At 39.7% G+C, this 18,331-nt stretch overlaps 1 protein-coding gene across 1 annotated transcript in view; it reads right to left on the bottom strand.

The window, feature by feature from the left end:
• LOC113225536 (dedicator of cytokinesis protein 1) overlaps nucleotides 1-18,331 on the bottom strand; it is a 198,497-nt gene that overhangs the window by 46,243 nt on the left and 133,923 nt on the right. The window contains exons 2-7 of the mRNA XM_026457860.1: nucleotides 10,609-10,786; nucleotides 5,583-5,685; nucleotides 4,136-4,281; nucleotides 2,760-2,883; nucleotides 2,037-2,246; nucleotides 1,573-1,683 (exon numbers count right to left, since the gene is read on the bottom strand). Of these exons, the coding sequence (XP_026313645.1) occupies nucleotides 1,573-1,683; nucleotides 2,037-2,246; nucleotides 2,760-2,883; nucleotides 4,136-4,281; nucleotides 5,583-5,685; nucleotides 10,609-10,786 (872 nt within the window). The remainder of the gene's footprint in view (nucleotides 1-1,572; nucleotides 1,684-2,036; nucleotides 2,247-2,759; nucleotides 2,884-4,135; nucleotides 4,282-5,582; nucleotides 5,686-10,608; nucleotides 10,787-18,331) is intronic.

Raw genomic sequence — 18,331 nt, 5'->3', positions numbered from 1 at the left:
AAATAATCTCAGTACAGAGTACTAAAAAAACCGACCTCAAAAGTACGTGGAATTACATCTATTTGCCAAGTTTTATTGCAATCGGTCACCGGAAAGTGCGGAACCCCGGATTCATCCCCTAGTTCGCCACTATACGGAACTTGACTCAGGAGATAATAAAAATCGGTTCTCACAATTCAAAGTATATTGAGAGAGAAAAACGCCGTGAATTAGAGATTAGCAAAATCAACCATTAAAATAATTGCTCCTTATAATAAAATTTAAGCGCTATTTATAAAAATGAATCTTCATGCGTGAACAGCCACTCTTAGAGGAGGATTTTCTTCAAAATGAAATGGGACCACTATAGAGGTACCCTCTTTCCAACAAAAAAAGAATCATGAAAATCGGTGCACAAATACCGGAGTTGTCCCGTAACATTAATACAAAAAAAAGTCGAATGGAGAACCTCCTCCTTTTTTTGATGTCGGTTAAAAACTAGGATTGATCACGCCACTTTCGATACTTTAGTAGAAACGGTATTGTTTTGACACATTCATGCAAAACCATTTGTATGAATACAAAGACTGTTGTACAGTACATCCAGTTCATAGTTTTTCGCAATTGTTACACATAGAAAGTAAATCTATTTTTTCGGATCTAAATATCATGTATTTGATTTTTCAAACAAACCAATAACTACTGACTAGTCAAACATGACCATGGGTTCTGTAAGAGGCCCAAAACGTTGGTTTGTTGGAAAAAACAACAATACGGGATTAAGATCCGAAAAAATACTATCATTTCCAATATTACGTACCACTTCAAAGCCCAAATACATTCGTCCAACTGTTTCTCTTTTGCAAAACATCGTTTATGTCATATCATCGAGTATACAACCAGAAATAGAAACGATATGTCGTTTAATTTGTTTGAAAACAATTCAGCCAAATCATTATTGTGACAACTACGCACCGATTGGCCAGCCCGAATTCGAAACAATTGACGGGAGTACTCAGTTGCTTCACTTCAAATCGTCCAGTTTAACTTGAGCTTTGCTATAATGGACGAAAATTGCAAAATTACATATTTAATTACCAATTAAAAGTGATTCCGTTTGTTTTGTAATTAGATGTTTTGTTGTTTTTCCCCCACCACCGAATGGAACAGACCTCATTGTTAGAGATATTATCTTTATTACAAGAATTTGGAATATACGGAGACGTACAAACAGGTCAGTTGTTGGCGCTGTACTATTTCAGTTTTCTAAACAGTTCACATTTAAAAGTGATATAAGGCCATTTACCTGATGAGTTGCCCGGGATGGGTGGCACTTATTTCTGGATATATACTTGATGTGTCATATGAAAGAAAGGAATAAACGTAATGACAACTCGCTCTAGCTACTAAGGGACCTGGATACATGGCTCTATGTAGTCTCAGTACTTGACTACAGCGAAGCTAAAAAAGGAAGGGTTTTATTATCTTAGGGTCGCAATAGCATATTTTGGAGGAAGCTTGGAACATTAGTCAATGTTTGCGCGAATCTATACTTTATAATGTATACATAAGGTCTTGTATATCTCTACATACATCTACGCTTGGCGAGTAAAGTGAATTGCGGAATTGTCTTTTTTGTTTTTCTTGTTGGCGCCAAGCTTCGAATAACTTCCTCCAAGTTAAGGCTGACTTGCTTGAAACGCCCTAGAAAATAAATTAGGCCCTCTGTTAGTTGATATAGACGCGACTTGAACACAATAGGCCTTCACGTGACTAGTGGAATTAGCTCGACCAATCACAATCGCGAGATTCGCGAAGCGCGGAATGGGGCGCTCGTGATTGGTCGAGCGCTCTCCTATAGCACGTTGCGTACGTCACGTGATCTTGTCATACGTCCTAAGCCTACAATTACCCACATGAATTTGGTATATTAAACCTGAAGAGCTAATAATACAACGTTAAAAAGTCGGAAAAAACGCTCTTAAAATTTCACAGTAGTCGCCGAGTCACAGACGGCATTAACAGTGGACGAGTCAGGCGTTCCGCCGGGTACGTACGGTGAAGACGACCTGCGTGGGCGCCAGGTTGTGCGTGGGCCAGCGCAGCAGCAGGTGCTCGGTGAGCTTGTTCTGCTGCGCGTCGTACAGCGACAGCAGCAGCTCGGCCGAGTCGTTGAGGCGGCACACGAAGTTGTGCACGCGCACGCACACCGAGTAGTTGCGCGCGGCGGGCGGGATGCTGGCCGCGGGGCTGCTGGGGGTGGTTTCCTGGCGGGTTGGACGCATGCGCTCGAGAAATCACTCCACAGGCGATACAATGTCGATAACAAAACACTTTATAGCGCGCTTTAAAAAGTGTTCAACCCCATCTCGGGGCGCTTACATAAACTACTGAGATAGAAAGAAAGATCAGACTATGTTTTCTCGACATTGGCATTTTATTTCTTGACATGATATAAAATATTTCTGCAACTTTTTTCTAAAAAAACCGACCTTAAAAGTTCGTGAAATTACATCTATTTGCCAAGTTTTATTGAAACCGGTTACCGGAATGTCCGTAAAACCGGATTCAATCCCCAGTTTTGCCACACTTAGAGTGGAATATTTTCTTCAAATTTAAATGGGATCAATACTGAGGTACCCTCTTTCCAACAAAAAAAAAAACCATGAAAATCGGTTCACAAATATAATCAGGAGTACATACAAAAAAATACAGTCGGATTGAGAAGCTCTACCTTTTTTGAAACCGCTTAAAAATAAAAATAATTAAAATACACTCACCATGTTTTTCTCTATTCGTGCGTTGGCTTCATCGTGGAGCAAATTCAATTTGTACGTGGAAACGCGAAGGGGGTCGATTAATTGTCCACCTGCCGTACGCACGGCAAGCTCCATTCCTAATGTCCTGGTAAGTATCAGAATTTTCATAAAAAACCAGTGGCGAGATTATAACATAATTGGTTAATTACAGCCAGTCTTGCTACCAACTTGAAGTAGTAGGATAGAAGCGGTGCTACTCGATACGTCACGTACCGTCCCTAACATCCCTATTTAGCGACCCGAGTGATAAGGAGTTCCGGGGAGACTACGGGCTTCCCGGTAAAAGCAGGGTACGGCGGGTGTCTCTAGCGCACCCGGACTTGGGTATGGACTCGCCGGGGTTTGTGGATAGCTGCAGGGATGAACACGTTCTGCTGCACCGGTAGCATGTGTGTTAATAGCGGTCTAGACGAGGGCCTGATCTGGTGCGGCGACGCGCAGGAGACTTGAGTTACCCTTTAAGTCGTTAGCTATGTCCGGACATTGTCGTAGGACTCTGCTACCAGCATCTCTGGCACTAACCCGAAAAGTTAGTAGAGGATGATCTAGGCATTCTCCGGTCGGAGACGCCGTTTATCGGCGTCGGGAAGTGAGCGTGCCTACAGCTCTGGTACCTATCTGGAAAATAGGGAGGGAGTTGTACGTGCACCCGAGGCGGCTCACCTAAGGCACTAGCCTTACAGAGAACCGGATGAATTCTGTGCAAACGGGCTGATCTGGGATTAGGACCTGATTTAGATGGTTCGCGGGCATACTCACGCAGGTCATAGTGTCCTTCTCGTATACCCTAAGGATCCGCAGGGAGGGTCACCATAATCAAAACTAATGTAGAAAGATATGGGGGTATAAGATAACGTATAGGATACCGTCCACCGGTTCTTAAATCTAATGCAGCGCCCATTTAAAAATACAAAATGTACCGTGAGACAAGAATCTAAGCAGATAGTTAAAATAGTCAAGTGCTAGACAGCTATACCAGTATCGTGGTCTCAAACCGGAATTCCTGGTGTGAGTACCATAGGAACGTAACTCCGTGGCTCTAACCAGACAATTCGACCAGAACCAATTTAGAACGGTGCGTTTCCCTAAATTAATCCCACTGCGCACTGGGAATCGAACCCGGGACTTCCCCATTTAGCGCCCATTGTGCCAACCATTAGGTCATCCAGTGATCGTTTCATCATTTTCAATCATTTTAAGATATCTTCGAACTTTCGAAATTAACAATGGATTGCTATATCGGTAGAAGAGGAAAAGGTGTACTGTGATAAGATATCTATGTGTAACTAGCGATAACGAACATACATTTTGAAAAGCATTGTTTGAAGCATCGTTACCTATTGCCCTTGTCGATAGTGAAGATCGCAGTCCGCGCGACGCGCCGCAGCTGGTCCTGCGGCAGCGCGCCTGACGCGGCCTGCGCGCGCAGCTCCAGTAGCGCGCGCATGCTTACTTCCATAAACTTGAAACGGTCGTCGTTGTCCTGGAAAACAGCATGGAAGACATAAGCACTTCACAAGGTCACTTTAAGGGTGACAAATACGACCCCACCTTCATCATATGGACTTTTCGCAATAAAATAAATGGGTATTTTTTAAATACAACTAAGTGCCTCTGTGGCCGAATGATTACCATGCTGGGCTGCCACGCAGAGATCCCGGGGATTTGTATGACCTACCTATATTTATTTCTCTCGTGAGTTTGATTGATAGAGCGTAATTATTATTGTGTGTGTCCATGGCTCCCGAGGTACAGGGTCTCCCTAGTGTGGGCTATGAGTGTGTACGTTAAAAAAACACTTATATATAAGCGAGGCTTTATTTTTCGTAAAGCTTATAGTAAATTTCAAATTATATTTCGCGCATAAATTCCGGAAACCTTTGAGGTGCGAGTCCGGATGCAAACCCACGGTCTCTGCTTGTGAGGCGATAGGTCAAACCATTAAACTACCATAGCTTTTTAATTACAGCTAAAAAATATCCAAGTCTTTTATCGATGATTATTAGTTAATGTTATCTTTTTGGATTGACACACGTTTACGTATTTGATATTGTGATTTTGGGCAACTACATGTTCTGTTTTAACATGACTAGTCTTAACTCTCTATTTGTTTACTTAAAGGCGTTGCTTTAACAATTGAAAATAATAAACAGATTGTGTAACTTTGTAAGTCCGATTTTGCACCGGGATTTTTGCACATTTTTAATTTAATAATTATAATGTTATTATGTCTTTTTACCTTCATATACTTGTGTCCCATAGTTTTGTTACCATTTCCTAACTTTCAAACTTACATTAAAAATATTTTAATTGAAAAGTCATATTACAAAATTGTAGACTACGTGTTATATAAAGATGTATGGAAAGACAACGATGAGTCTAGATTCCACACAAATATGATTCAAATTTATTCTACAGCATTTAAGTTTATTAGAAGAGCAATCCCTACAGTTTCTTGCTCGTTCTTCTCAGGGGGTGACAGGCCGAACAAGTCGTGTGCCTGATGGTAAACTACACGCCTGTCCATAACAGTTGTAGCGTCACCCTGAGACATAAGATGACAAGTCCTATGTGCCTGTAATTTAACCAACACCCTTCAAAACGGGAACACATTAATGCTGACATCACAGGTTGGCGGCAGAAATAGATAAGCACTACTTCCCTAGACGAACTCTTTCACAAGGAGCTATACCTCACTATTAAAGATTTACTATATTTACAGCTTGGTCTCTGTAAGGACCTCGTAGTTGAAGTAAATATTGGAAGATTTAAAAAAAAACTCACTCTATACAAGATTTTCCAAATCTTGAGCCATTCTCTTAATGTGACTGCTATGTCGTGCACCACGCCGCTCCCTCCTGCCGACGCCAAAATGGTGTCACCACACCTGAAAATAAGTTTAAAACTTTTTTCAAACTTGATATCCACTGCTAAGGCAGATTTTATATGATTAACAGATTGACTTCTTGTAACTTGTAATCAACTTCATGAAGTTGATAACGCCGTCATGCATTAACTGCATGCAGTTGATCTCGGCAGCATGAAATCGGTTTCGACTGCATGCAGTTAATGCGTGAAGTCGTTATCACTTCATGCAGTCGAGGCCTCGATTGTATGAAGTTGAAAACGACATCACGCATTAACTGCATGCAGTTGATCTCGGCTTCACTCGACTTCACGCTGTTATCAAACTAAGTGTAGGCCTCCTTTCCGATCTTCGATTAATTGCATCGTTTTTTCCGGTTACTTAGACTATCGTCCATTCATCTAGCCTTGCGGCCGACGTTTCGGTACGTTATCAATGCCATCCTCGATTCTTTGTCTAACAGCGAAGAATTTAGTCCAGCCTGTATAGTGCCAACCGTAAAACACGGCGGATAATGATCTGGGGCTGCATGACTGATTCAGGAGTTGGCGAAATGTTTGTGTGTGAGGGTCGCATGAACTCTTCAAAATACATCAACGTCCTGGAATCTGCGTTGCTGCCCTCATTGCCCTCATTTTCAACTCTTTTTGGCGATACAAATATGGATGGCGTCAAATTCCAGCAGGATAACGCGCCATGTCATAAATCTGCCAGCACTATGACATGGTTTAGAGAAAAAAACATTGAGCTTCTGGAGTGGCCTGCCCAGTCTCCGGACCTAAACCCCATAGAACATTTATGGGGTTTATTAAAGCGCAACGTCAGGCGCCACCCAATAAATACAAAGGAAGAACTGAAACGCCGTCTGCGCCAAGAATGGAACGCTATACGTCCTGAAGACTGTAAAAATCTTGTCCGCTCTCTACCAAAAAGAATTTCTGCCGTAATTAAGGCAAAGGGTGGACACACGCAATTTTGATTTTTATTTAATAAATAGTAATATTAACATGTGTAAATAAATGGTTTTAAATTAATTCATTTTCATATTCCCCAAAAAACTGTGAGTTATCATGGGTGCTCAATACTTTTGGCCAAGGCTGTATAATAGCTTATCGCCATTTTCTGTCCGCTATGACACAAGCTTTTAGTTTTTTTTTTTTGTTATAACAACAAGTGACGGGACGAACAAGTCTTGCGTCTGGTGGTAAGCGACACAACTATCCATAAGAGTTGCAGTGCCAATCAAAACTCTAAATCGCAATGATCTTAGGAGCACTGCCACTGCGCCCGTCACCCTGAGACAAGCTCACATTACTGCTTGACGGTAGAAATAGGTAAGGTGGCAGTACTTCCCTGGACGAACTCTTTCACAAGGAAGAGCTCCTAAAAACTGCTACTAAAAGTTTCAATCAAAACCACACCACAAATTCATTGAGATTTTTTTTTCTTCAAATCGACACATCCGTAGAACAAAGGTCTATGTGTAAGACTACTTGTTCTCAGGGCATAGTACATTTCGTTCGTTCTTCTTCGCTGTGGATGTCAGATCTACCTTTGTTCGATTTTATATTTCCGAAACGAAGTAAGATATATAAATTCTCAAAATACCTTTACATAGGACCTAGTTTGAATAACGAAATTGTTCTCGTAACGTAGTTATTCTCTTTTCGCTATATAATCATATCGGACTCTGTTCTTCGGATGAGTCGAAAGGTTTGAATATACTGAGTTTGTGACCCTTTTGTTACTGCGGCTGGCACCACACAAGGTATCTCAATATTTAGTCATCTTTTTATTTTTTGTGTGAATAGTTCATGTTTTAATTTTATCTAATTTTTGTATATACATTTTTATTTTGTGTTTGTTTGTCTTTTTGTTTCGTAATTATATATTTGTTTTACGTTGAATGTTTTGATCGTGTTTTGTTTTAGTTCTGTTTTGTTCCGTTTTCTCTTTTTTTGTCTTTTGTCTTTTGTGGTGTCATTGTGGTAAACAAATAAATGTATTTTCTTTCTTTCTTACACGCAAAATCGGCGCCTTGACGTCGAGTTGCGGACACTAGCCCGTTACACCAAGTACCAAGTAAGTTCTTTCTTTCTTCTTTCTTTCTTAATATTTAAGATTCCAAAGCTTCACAATACCAATCTGCAGTGGCCTAAATTCATATTGCCAAAAACACTTCATACCATTAGAAATTTAGATTTTTTAATTTAAGCTCTCTAAAATTTCGTAATCATTTTCGTTATTCGAATTTGTACTCGATTAATTACAATGAAAGCGACGACATTTCCCAGGGCTTTATCAGTATAACATAGGTCATGTCGCCAATTGGCCCGGTCGCCGACCCTGATAAATGATGAATCAGGCCTAATTGAAATACTATCAGCGTTAGATAGAGTTATTATATTACAAGTTATATAAGCTGCTGGTAGCAGACTACTGTAATAGATGATTGATCTAGTTTCATATATCTTTGGCATAGGGCTGCAGCCGCATCCGCATATTTTCTAATATCTGCATCCGCATCAAAGTCAAAGTCAAAATAACTGCCTCCGTGGCCGAACGGTTACCATGCCGGACTGCCACGCAGTGGTCCCCGGTTCGATTTCCGGGCCGGGAGAAATATTTGTATGGCCTACATTTATTTCTCTCGTGAGTTTGGGTGTAATTTGTGTGTCAATGGCACCCGCGACACAGGGTTTCCCTAGTGCGGGGCTATGTTGAGTGTGTGCGTTATTATTATTATTAAATAATCATTTATTCTATAGATAAAATTTTCACACTTGAAAACGTCATTTTTTAAGCGACTGCTTGTTCACTATGCTGACCTCCCTGAGAAGAACGAACAAGAATCTCTAGGGATTGCTCTTTTCAAATAAACTTAAATGATATAGAATACATTTTGAGTCATATTTGTGTGGAATCTAGACTCATGTTGTCTTTCCATACATCTTTATCTAACACGTACCTAGTCTACAATTTTGTAATATGACTTTTCAATTAAAACACTTTTAATGTAAGTTTTAAACTTAGGAAATGGTAATCTTAATATATGCTCCAGAATTTTATTGGAAACTAGTATACAGTTCCCGTTAAAAGAATCATTTACCTTGACAAAAGAAATCGTGGTAGCATAAGTTTGAACTTAATCCTCAGGTTAATATTATGGATATCTTCTTTGTTAACGAAATTATGTATATTTTTTTATAGTTCATAGATCGATGCTGGGTTTTTGCAGATGCATCGATCGATGCAGAGTTTTTGCGGATGCAGATGTTTTCAAGGACAAGATTGTTGGGAACGGGCATTACGCAAATCCTTGCCAAGAACAAGTGTTAATAACCAGAGATCGGTGATTAGTTTTCTAAACAAATAAATAATTATTGAATTTACGTTGACTTACGTTACACATGGTAGTTGGGAACACTTTGTTTGATTATAAATTGATTTTCGTCACAGCTTATTGATTGTCGCAAGTAAATGATGTCATCTTTACGTATTAATAGAAAAGTGTTCTCTAACAGAATTGTGTAAAACTATAATATCGTTTTAAATTAACGTTTAGGTGACGACATCAATAAGTTTTTCACCTCACTAGCTCGGAAAGGCTTTCTTCCTAATTAGACATCTGCGAGCAAAAGCGTTTTTTCCACACTAGCTAAAGGGTTCGCGGAGTAGCAAATTAATTTACTTCCATTCTTATGTCAGTGTTACTCGTATTAGGTTATTACTTTTTTGAAACCTATGAATTAATGATACGATAAACGTAAAATTTTCTAATTTTTTTTTATAGATCCACACTAAGCCCTGAGTCGCGGGTAACATGGACACACACATAGACAACCACAAATTACACCCAAACTCTCGATAGAAATAAATATAGGCCGTACAAATATTTCTCTCGGCCCGGGAATCGAACCTGGGACCTCTGCGTGGCATTCCGGCATGGTAACCGTTCGGTCACGGAGGCAGTTAATAGTCGTGTGTTTTATGCCTTCAATTTAATACAAAACAGCTGACACATGCATATATAGTACATCTTTCACATTTACATCAGAAAAACGAAAGTACAAGTAACAGAGAACTTTTGCTTCAAAAAACAAATACACTAAAAAATCTATCGACTTTACCCTCATCTCTATGACAAACGTCAAATGAAGTGTCAAGGGATCATCCTAGTTTGCGTTTAAGCATGAAACACACAGAGAGCGGGTGAGGGTCGGGCGCTGGTCTGTGTTGTCGTCCTTATAAATACACGGAATTTGACCCGCCGCAGTCCCGACTAGCGACGGGGCGAGCTGTATTTTTTTCAATTCGAGTTATTCGAGTTGACCTGACTGCTCGGTCGCTGAAACTCGGCTCGGTGTCTGACAGAGTAACCACGAGTTGAGAGCGGAACTCGAACCGACGATTCACCGAGTTGGGATCGATCGTCCGGCCGACCGCGACTCGAGTATGTTCCGAAGGTCGCCGAACCTACCGAGTAAGACCGAGAAACCGATGCGCTTTATGAATGAAGTATTCGTCTTGGCGGGAACCGAACGGATCTAGCTCGAGTTCATAAAAAAGTAACTCGAGTTGACTCGTTGTGGGAGTAACTCGCGTTAAACTAGTTGAATAACTCGACATGCCCATCGCTAGTCCTGACCCGACTCGCGCCCGACCCGCTCCCGCTCTTTGTGTGTTTCACGCTGTAGTATAGGTAACATACTTTCGATATCAGTTTAAAGGTTTTTGATATCTGTTACATTTAAGGAATAATCGCATAGGCACACTTAACGATTACACCCTGTGTTTGTGAAGTGGTTTCAAGGGTTGTAAGGGAATTAATTTTCTGTACATGCACTATTTGGCACTCTAATACTAAACAACTACTCAATTTTGAGTAGACACTTGAGTAGACAAGTATTCATTCAACATGACAATGATTAGATAAGTATTTACCTGTCAACATTGCACTCTCGAAATAGAACGTAGTTTTTGGGGAAAGCGCCAACCGCCCCGGAGCGAAGACTCCTGCCCCAATACCAGTGGCGCGCCTCTCGCTCGCAGTGGACAAGTTCCCCGACTTCGAGGGGTACGTGTGGCACTGAAGAACTGGTGTTTGAATAGTTGTAGATGGCTGAAACAATACAAACGACTGATTTATCGACAAAAAACAATCTGTAATCAGTAGAGTACCAAAAAAATGTACCTCAAAAGTCATTCATCCCCTTGGAGGTGGGATGTTTTCTTAAAATTTTAATGGGTTCACAATTTACCCGCCTTAAAAAAAAGGTGGAGGTTCCAAATTCGACTGTTTATTTTTCTTTTTCTTTGTGTGAATTTTACGCGATAACTCACTACTACATTCGTACTCGGTACTGAGATTATTGAACAATCAAATCATTTTCTCGGGTAATTAAAATATCATGATGTAGGTATGGTAGCGATTTTAAGGTAGTCTCGCTTTCTATATTGGCCTCCAATGTCCGACGCCAATACAACACAAGGGTTGAGAAATTTTTGGAATCAGGGAACGATCCTGGAACAGCACAGGGAGGTGACAACAGAGCGCTTTCAACTGTATGTTCCAATAAATTTTATACCTACAGCAGATTTGCGCCTGTAATTTCACCAGCTCTTCAAAACCGGAACGCAGTAATGCTCACATTACTGTTTGGCGGCGGAAATACGTAAGGTGGCAGAACTTCCTTTAGACGAACGCTTTCACAAGGAGCTCTTCTGTTACTAAATAAATAATTACGTTTTCTGCTCATTAGCCGGAAAGGCTTTCTTTCACATTAGAAACTTGCGCGCAAAAGCGTTTTTTTTGCACGCTAGCGTGGAAAAGGTTTTTGAAATACCAACTTGATTCTTTCGATAAAAATAAAAAGATAATGTCGTACATTACTTATTTATGTAATATAAATTTTTATATTTGGCATATTTTATTCTTATTATTGTTGACATTCACTTGACAATGATAATTATTTTGTTTATTATAATTATTTTAATTTGTCGAAGAACTAAAATAACTTCAATAATCACACAAAATTATAGTACAAGCAAAAATAAAAATTGACGAGTACACGTTCCAACGCATCCGGAGATATTTTTTTTCTTTTGATTAAAAATACTGATGTTTTGTAGTTCAACTGATTTTCTTTCATCTAACATTTTCCTCGCTATAGTGAGGTGAAAAGTTGTGTGTTTCGCTCGGCAGCAAAGTTGTCTTGCGTCTCGTGTCTTGAAAACCTCGCTACGCTCTTAGCTTCCATAGCTATAACATAACAAATAACTAAGTATTATTTCTCACCACAAAATACAAAACAATATAAATGTTAGTATATTGTGGGAGCTGGTGCTTGATGTAGGCATTTCACGTGTATTACAAGTAATGTTGGGTCATGGGAAAATTCCCAGTTTGAAAAAATCATATTTTACAGAACAATAATTACTTTCCGCATTTTTTTATCCACTATTTTTCCTTTAATTTTCCACATTTGACGTTGACACCTATCGAAAGTTAAAGTTACTGAACGAAAAAGATGGAGCCATTAAACAGGTTAATTTTACTGTTATGAAACCATTTTGAATTGTCTCCTGTTCTCACACGCCTGTACCAAAAAAGGGAAACTTATGTCAGTCACTTCCATACTCTGCAGGACTATGGAACGTGTACTCAACAAACGTCTCCTGTCGTACCTTGAAGACAACGACCTCCTTAGTGATCGCCAGTACGGATTCCGACGAGGGCGATCTACTGGGGTACTTCTTATGTATGCCTGTCACATATAGAGCGAATCTATAAAAAAGCAAGGTGTGTCTTTGGAGATTTCTGAAGCCTTTGACAGCTCAGAACAGGATCTGGCACGCAAGCCTTTTAAGGAAGCTTCCCTCTTATGGGCTTCCCACTGACCTTTGCTATTGGATCTCGAATTTCTTGAGCGAACGTTCGATTCGAGTGGTTTTAGAAGCCTACTCTTCCGAACATCGGGCGATAGTTCCTCAGGGTTCCGTACTGTTCGCAACTCTTTTTCTGCTGCATATCAATGATATGTTAATTCCAGGTACTTTTGCGTATGCTGATGACAGCACAGTTGTATATAGGTACTTGACCAATGCAAGGGTCAGTGGAGAGGAAATCCAGTCTCGTTGAGAGTCCAAGGTTAGCCGTTTGGATTTGACACTCAAGGCTGTCTCCGATTGGGGCGATGCCAATCTTGTCAACTTTAACGCTACCAAAACGCAGGCGTGTCTATTCTCCACAAAACCGCGTCCCTTTGAGCTGACTTCGACTTTTCGTGATATATCCATACCAATACCCGACCGTCTCCAGCTACTTGGAATGGACCTGTCGTCCAATTTGAACGACCAGCTGAAGAAATCTTCAGCTGTACCAAGCATAAATCCGGTCGTGCATGGAGTACTGCTACCACATTTGGGATGGATCTGCTACATACCAACTGGCCACTTTGGATTCAATTGAGAACCGTGCCAAGAGGCTTATAGGTGACTCGGAATTAATGAAGGCAAATCTGCAGAGCCTTGAACACAGCCGTAAAGTTGCCTGCTTATCGGTATTTTACAGAATATATCACGGAGAGCGTGCGATGGAATTACACGATTTAATTCCGCCTTCCCCTTTCCATAACCGGGGGACTAGGCGTAGGCTTGGGTTGTGGACAGGGTTCGCACGAAGTGTTACGCTTCCACATTTATATGGCGAACGGCTATGGAGTGGAATTCTCTGCCTGCAAACTTGTTCCCTGAACGTCATAGCTTGGGCCTTTTCAAGGCAAGATTGAATAGGCATTATTTAGATGTGCATGATCCATCGTCGACCTCATCGTCAGCTTCCATCATTGTGAAAGGTCCAATGCGCACTTATATTTTATATAAAAAAAATCTCGTTTGTCTCTAAGTGGCTATTAGCTATATAAATTTATTTTATAATTCACGCTATATAAAACTTCAAAAGATATTTCTAAACGTAGAACACAATATGAGCCTTCGAAATTATATTTATCTAATTTTTCAGGAATATTTCCCGAAAAATGTCCACTATTGAAATTTAATAATATAAGTAGTAATTGTAATTTTATTACTACTAAATTACAAGTCACTGCCAGTTGATAGCATATACGGAGGATTGCTTAAATAATACAAATGATTATTAATGTAAAACAATGTACAACTGTTAACATTCCCGTCATTGCATCCGATGACGTCATAATATCCTGCCTGCTTTCTATTTTAGCACAACAAAGGACTGGCCAAATATGCGGACAATTTTATTTGAATTATGTTCGCAAAGATTTAAACGATGTCTCCGGTAAATCGAAGTTTATTTTTTATAATATCAAGTGACAGGACGAACAAGTCGTGCGCTAAGCGGTAAGCTACACGTCTGTGCGTAACAGTTGCAGTGCCACTAAGTGCTTTAAATCGCCAAGATCTTTAAGGAGCACTGCCACTGCGCCCATCACACTGGGATGTAAGTTGACAAGTCTCATCTCTCTCTAATTTCACCAGCACCCTTCAAAACAGGAACACAGTAATGCTGACATCACTGGTTGGCGGCAGAAATAGGTAAGGTTAGGTTAGGTAAGGAGCTTCTCCAGCCACTGACCTTTACTCGATTAGAACATATATATGGGATAAACTCAGTACAGAGTACTAAAAAAACCGACCTCAAAAGTTCGTGGAGTTACAACTATTTGGCAAGTTTTATTGAAATCGGTTACCGGGAAGTGCACGAAACCGGATTCATCTTCTAGTTTGCCACCCTAAATGGAATGTTTTCTTCAAATTTAAATGGGACCAATAATGAGATACCCTCTTTGCACCACATCAAAATCAGTTCACGAGAGTTAACGCGTAAGATCATACACAAAAAAATACAGTCGAATTGAAAACCTGCTCCTTTTTAATAAAATCTAGAACATGGTCTAAGAAAAACAAGCAACTAAACCCTAAAAGCGACCGTGCGGCAGAGTAAAACTATTCTTCTAATATCCAAAACGGTAATCTGAGGTAATTTGACGACCTCAGAGGCCTAGCGGTTAGCACTGTAAGCGCTGTACCTGTAGGAGTTTCAATTTGGGACAGGAACTTTTCCAAATTAGTTCTAGTCTGGGTATTCTGGTTAGCGCCCCGAAGTTGATTTCATTCTTGTGGTACTCGTAACACATGGAATTCCATAGTTGCGAGACCAGGTTTTCTGAATAAATGACCTCCGGGTAAAACAACGCGAAGTAATGCCCCACCAGACGCTTTCCGGCATAACTTTTTTAGTTAAAGGCTATAGACCCTGACCCCGAGGGAACGAAATAAATACTACAGACGAACGCTGGAAGGGGAACTAGCAGGATGTACAGTCATACATTTTACAATATATAAAAATAAAACCATAGCAGCACATTTATTTGATATTTAACACTATAAATATGCGAAACCCATAATTAGAACGTACCAGCTGAAGTAAAGATAGATAGCACGGAGGTATCCCCCTTTCGTTTGATATATGGGTTGGTTAGGCGGCACAATTAGGGCCACCTGACGTTGGTGTTAATGAAACTCATTAAGTAAACTTGCTACATTTGTCTCAATACATTTAGGAAATGTTAAGGTCGCATCTTTCTGCGATAGCCGACAAGACGCCCCTAGTGATTTTGAAAGTCGTCCAGTGTAGGTAGATCTGTTATAGTGAACACGTAAAAGACGGTGCAATGGTGGACAGGGTTCAAAATAGTCAAGTCGCTTGGTTGTAGATAGGTACGTCTGACCCTTAATTAGGTACGTACAAATAAAAAAATTAGAAACTCCTTATTACTCCTTACTGATCTTCCGCGAACGATTTTGGCAGTACTTGGCAAGTCGTAGCAAGTTGGTTTTCCTTCGACCCGGACTATTGGTTATAGGAATGACAAACCGCCAACTCCCGTAAGTGTCGTGTTCCACATGACATTACTACTGTCTTTACGTTACACAATTCTTTCAATATGATCAAATATTTTAATACACACACACAACACATAAATATTTCCAATACTCACTTGCAGCAATTAACACAACAAAAAAGGGGAGAACGTGAATCACTGGATGCCTGGACGCATTGAAATCGCGCACTCGCCTGCGCGCGCGTTGCGAATGCTAAATAAGAGAATGCAGAGTTAAATGCTCCTAGAAATGGCACTAACGAGAAAAAGGAATTAGTAATGCGACTCTTACATTAGGTGGTAAACTACTTATACCTTATACCATTCCAGCTGTAACAGTTAATACAGTATTGTGATTCTTGTAGATCAATAGATAAGCGATCATTTGACTACAGAATATTATTGTGCATCGACTTTACTAGATATCTAACTCAAAGTCTAACTTTAGAGAGAAATTGAGGTCAACCTGCTAGGACGAAATAAAATGACGACTCTTGAATCGAACAAGTGAAAGGGACAGCCGTACAGATTTTTTATTTTTTATTTATTAAGGCTTTGGCAAAGCCATCAGCCTAAACATGAAGTCTAATTATGTTTCTGTAAATATGGCCGCCACAAAAAGGATAGGCAATTTGAGGCGGCGTGCTTGGATTGACTCGGGATTCCTTTAAACGGGCCGATACGGGTATTTTAGTTCGAGATTCGTATAATTTCGCGTTTAATCTTCGATTAAGGCACAATAGCACTATCCTATTCCACTTTAAACTAGATTTCACAAAATAATTGAAAGTCAAAATAAAAACGACACTTTTCCCCCCAAAAGGTCCAGAGGGAAATCCACAGCCGTACAGACGATAAATATGAAGAGTATTACAGTGATATCGATCTTAAAATATTATAACTTTTTTTATTTAAAAAACCAACCTCAAAAGTTTGTAGAATTAGATCTATTTGCCACGTTTTATTGAACCTGATTAACGAATTGAGGTGGAGCATTTTCTTCAAATTTGAATGCTCGCTCATCGAATCATTACTACTACTATGATTACTAAATGATTTCACAAAAGCGAAAAGAACCTTTTTAATGGCTCAATCGTTTTCGTTCAGTAACTTCAACTTTTGACAGGTGTCAACGTCAAACGTGGAAAATTAAAGGAAAGATATTGGAATAATATCTGGTAAAAAATATTTATTTTTATGAAATTTATCCTTGACTCAACACTATTTTCTCTTCACAGATTTATATAATAAGCTGAAGCATTTTTGTATAATGATGTATTGTTATGGCGCAATAAAACTTACCCTTTTTAACGCCCTGGAGCCTTATTGGCACCCTAAAGCCCTGATGATATCGCTTGGTACTGAAGTATATACGAAATTTAACCAACGCTGTCAAACTTTGACTACTATCCAGGACACAAGATATCCAGCCTTTCTAATTTTCATCTATTCAATCTTATAAAGTTAAAATAAAACAGTACTATCTAGAGATAACATATTTGTTTAATTTTTTTTTTTTTTTATAAAATTTAGAAAAGTATTTTTTATTTTTTTACTAGAAGTAACAATAACGCACACACTCATAGCCCCGCACTAGGGAAATCCTGCATCGCGGGTGCTATGGAGATACACAGAGGTAGGCAATCACAAATTACATCCAAACTCACGAGATAAATAAATGTAGGCCATACAAATATTTCTCCCGGCCCGAGAATCGAACCTGGGATCTCTGCGTGGCAGTCCACCATGGTAACCGTTCGGCCACGGAGGCAGTTAGTAAATAGAAGAAATTGCTTGCGGCATGGCAGCCTTTTGTAGTTTTTCTTTTTAGTATATGAATGTCTAACAAGTACAGTATATTTCATACATTCAATTAATTGTTAGTAATTTTCCTATTTGTGTTTAATAAAATTTTAAGTCTTCTAATCGTATCGATGACACACATACTTTATACTATAGTGGCCCAGAACTCAGCCATGCCGACCGGTCACTAGCAGCCGCCATTAAATCCTTAAGCGTGCAGGTGTTAGGGCACGCAGGGCAAGATATGAGGTGGACCATCGTTTGAGTCGCACGGCACAAGCAGTTCAGGTTAGAACCATCCGGACCTGAATAAATTATCCTTGCTGCGACCACCTTGAGTTCGAAGGCATGGCAATTCGTGTCCAGGACTCTCAAAAGGCGGGACAAACTCAGATGGTACGTACTCTTTCGTACCAAAGGTTGCCCCTCGCCTGAGCCGGCTTAATACTCTGAGGATCGACACATTTGACAAAACTATTCCGGCTCCTCAGTCTCTGTTGCACTGGCGATTTTTGCTCTTTCGCAAATTTGAAGGCATATTTTGTAAGCGTTAATTAACATCAGTACTTTCGTGCCATCTTATACTATAAAAACGGGTTCAATTGAAAACCAGCGTTACGGCAGTCTAGCTGTGACATTAGTCGCCTTACTTTCTCAAACTCGTATCTTAAAGCACAAATTACTGAAATGCAGAAAATGGATTGTATATGCAAATGTTGCAGGATGATTTCACATCGCATTTCCGTCATATTCACACACAGGCTTTTACATATTCGTAAAGTAATGCATCAAAATTAGAACCTTTGATAAGAAATTTAAAATAAATAGAAAGTTTTGCCATCTCCTGAATATAATCACTCTTTGTTGACGAATGTTGAGTTGTATCCGTTTCAGCTTATTAATTGTAATCATTACTTTTGTATAAGTCTTCATAAGTTGAA

Source organism: Hyposmocoma kahamanoa, unplaced genomic scaffold (genome assembly GCF_003589595.1).
Source record: "Hyposmocoma kahamanoa isolate Upper Pololo Valley unplaced genomic scaffold, ASM358959v1 166, whole genome shotgun sequence".
Classification (NCBI taxonomy): Eukaryota; Metazoa; Arthropoda; class Insecta; order Lepidoptera; family Cosmopterigidae; genus Hyposmocoma; species Hyposmocoma kahamanoa.
The sequence above is the reverse complement of the archived record's forward strand: the minus strand, read 5'-3'. Positions and strand labels throughout refer to the sequence as shown.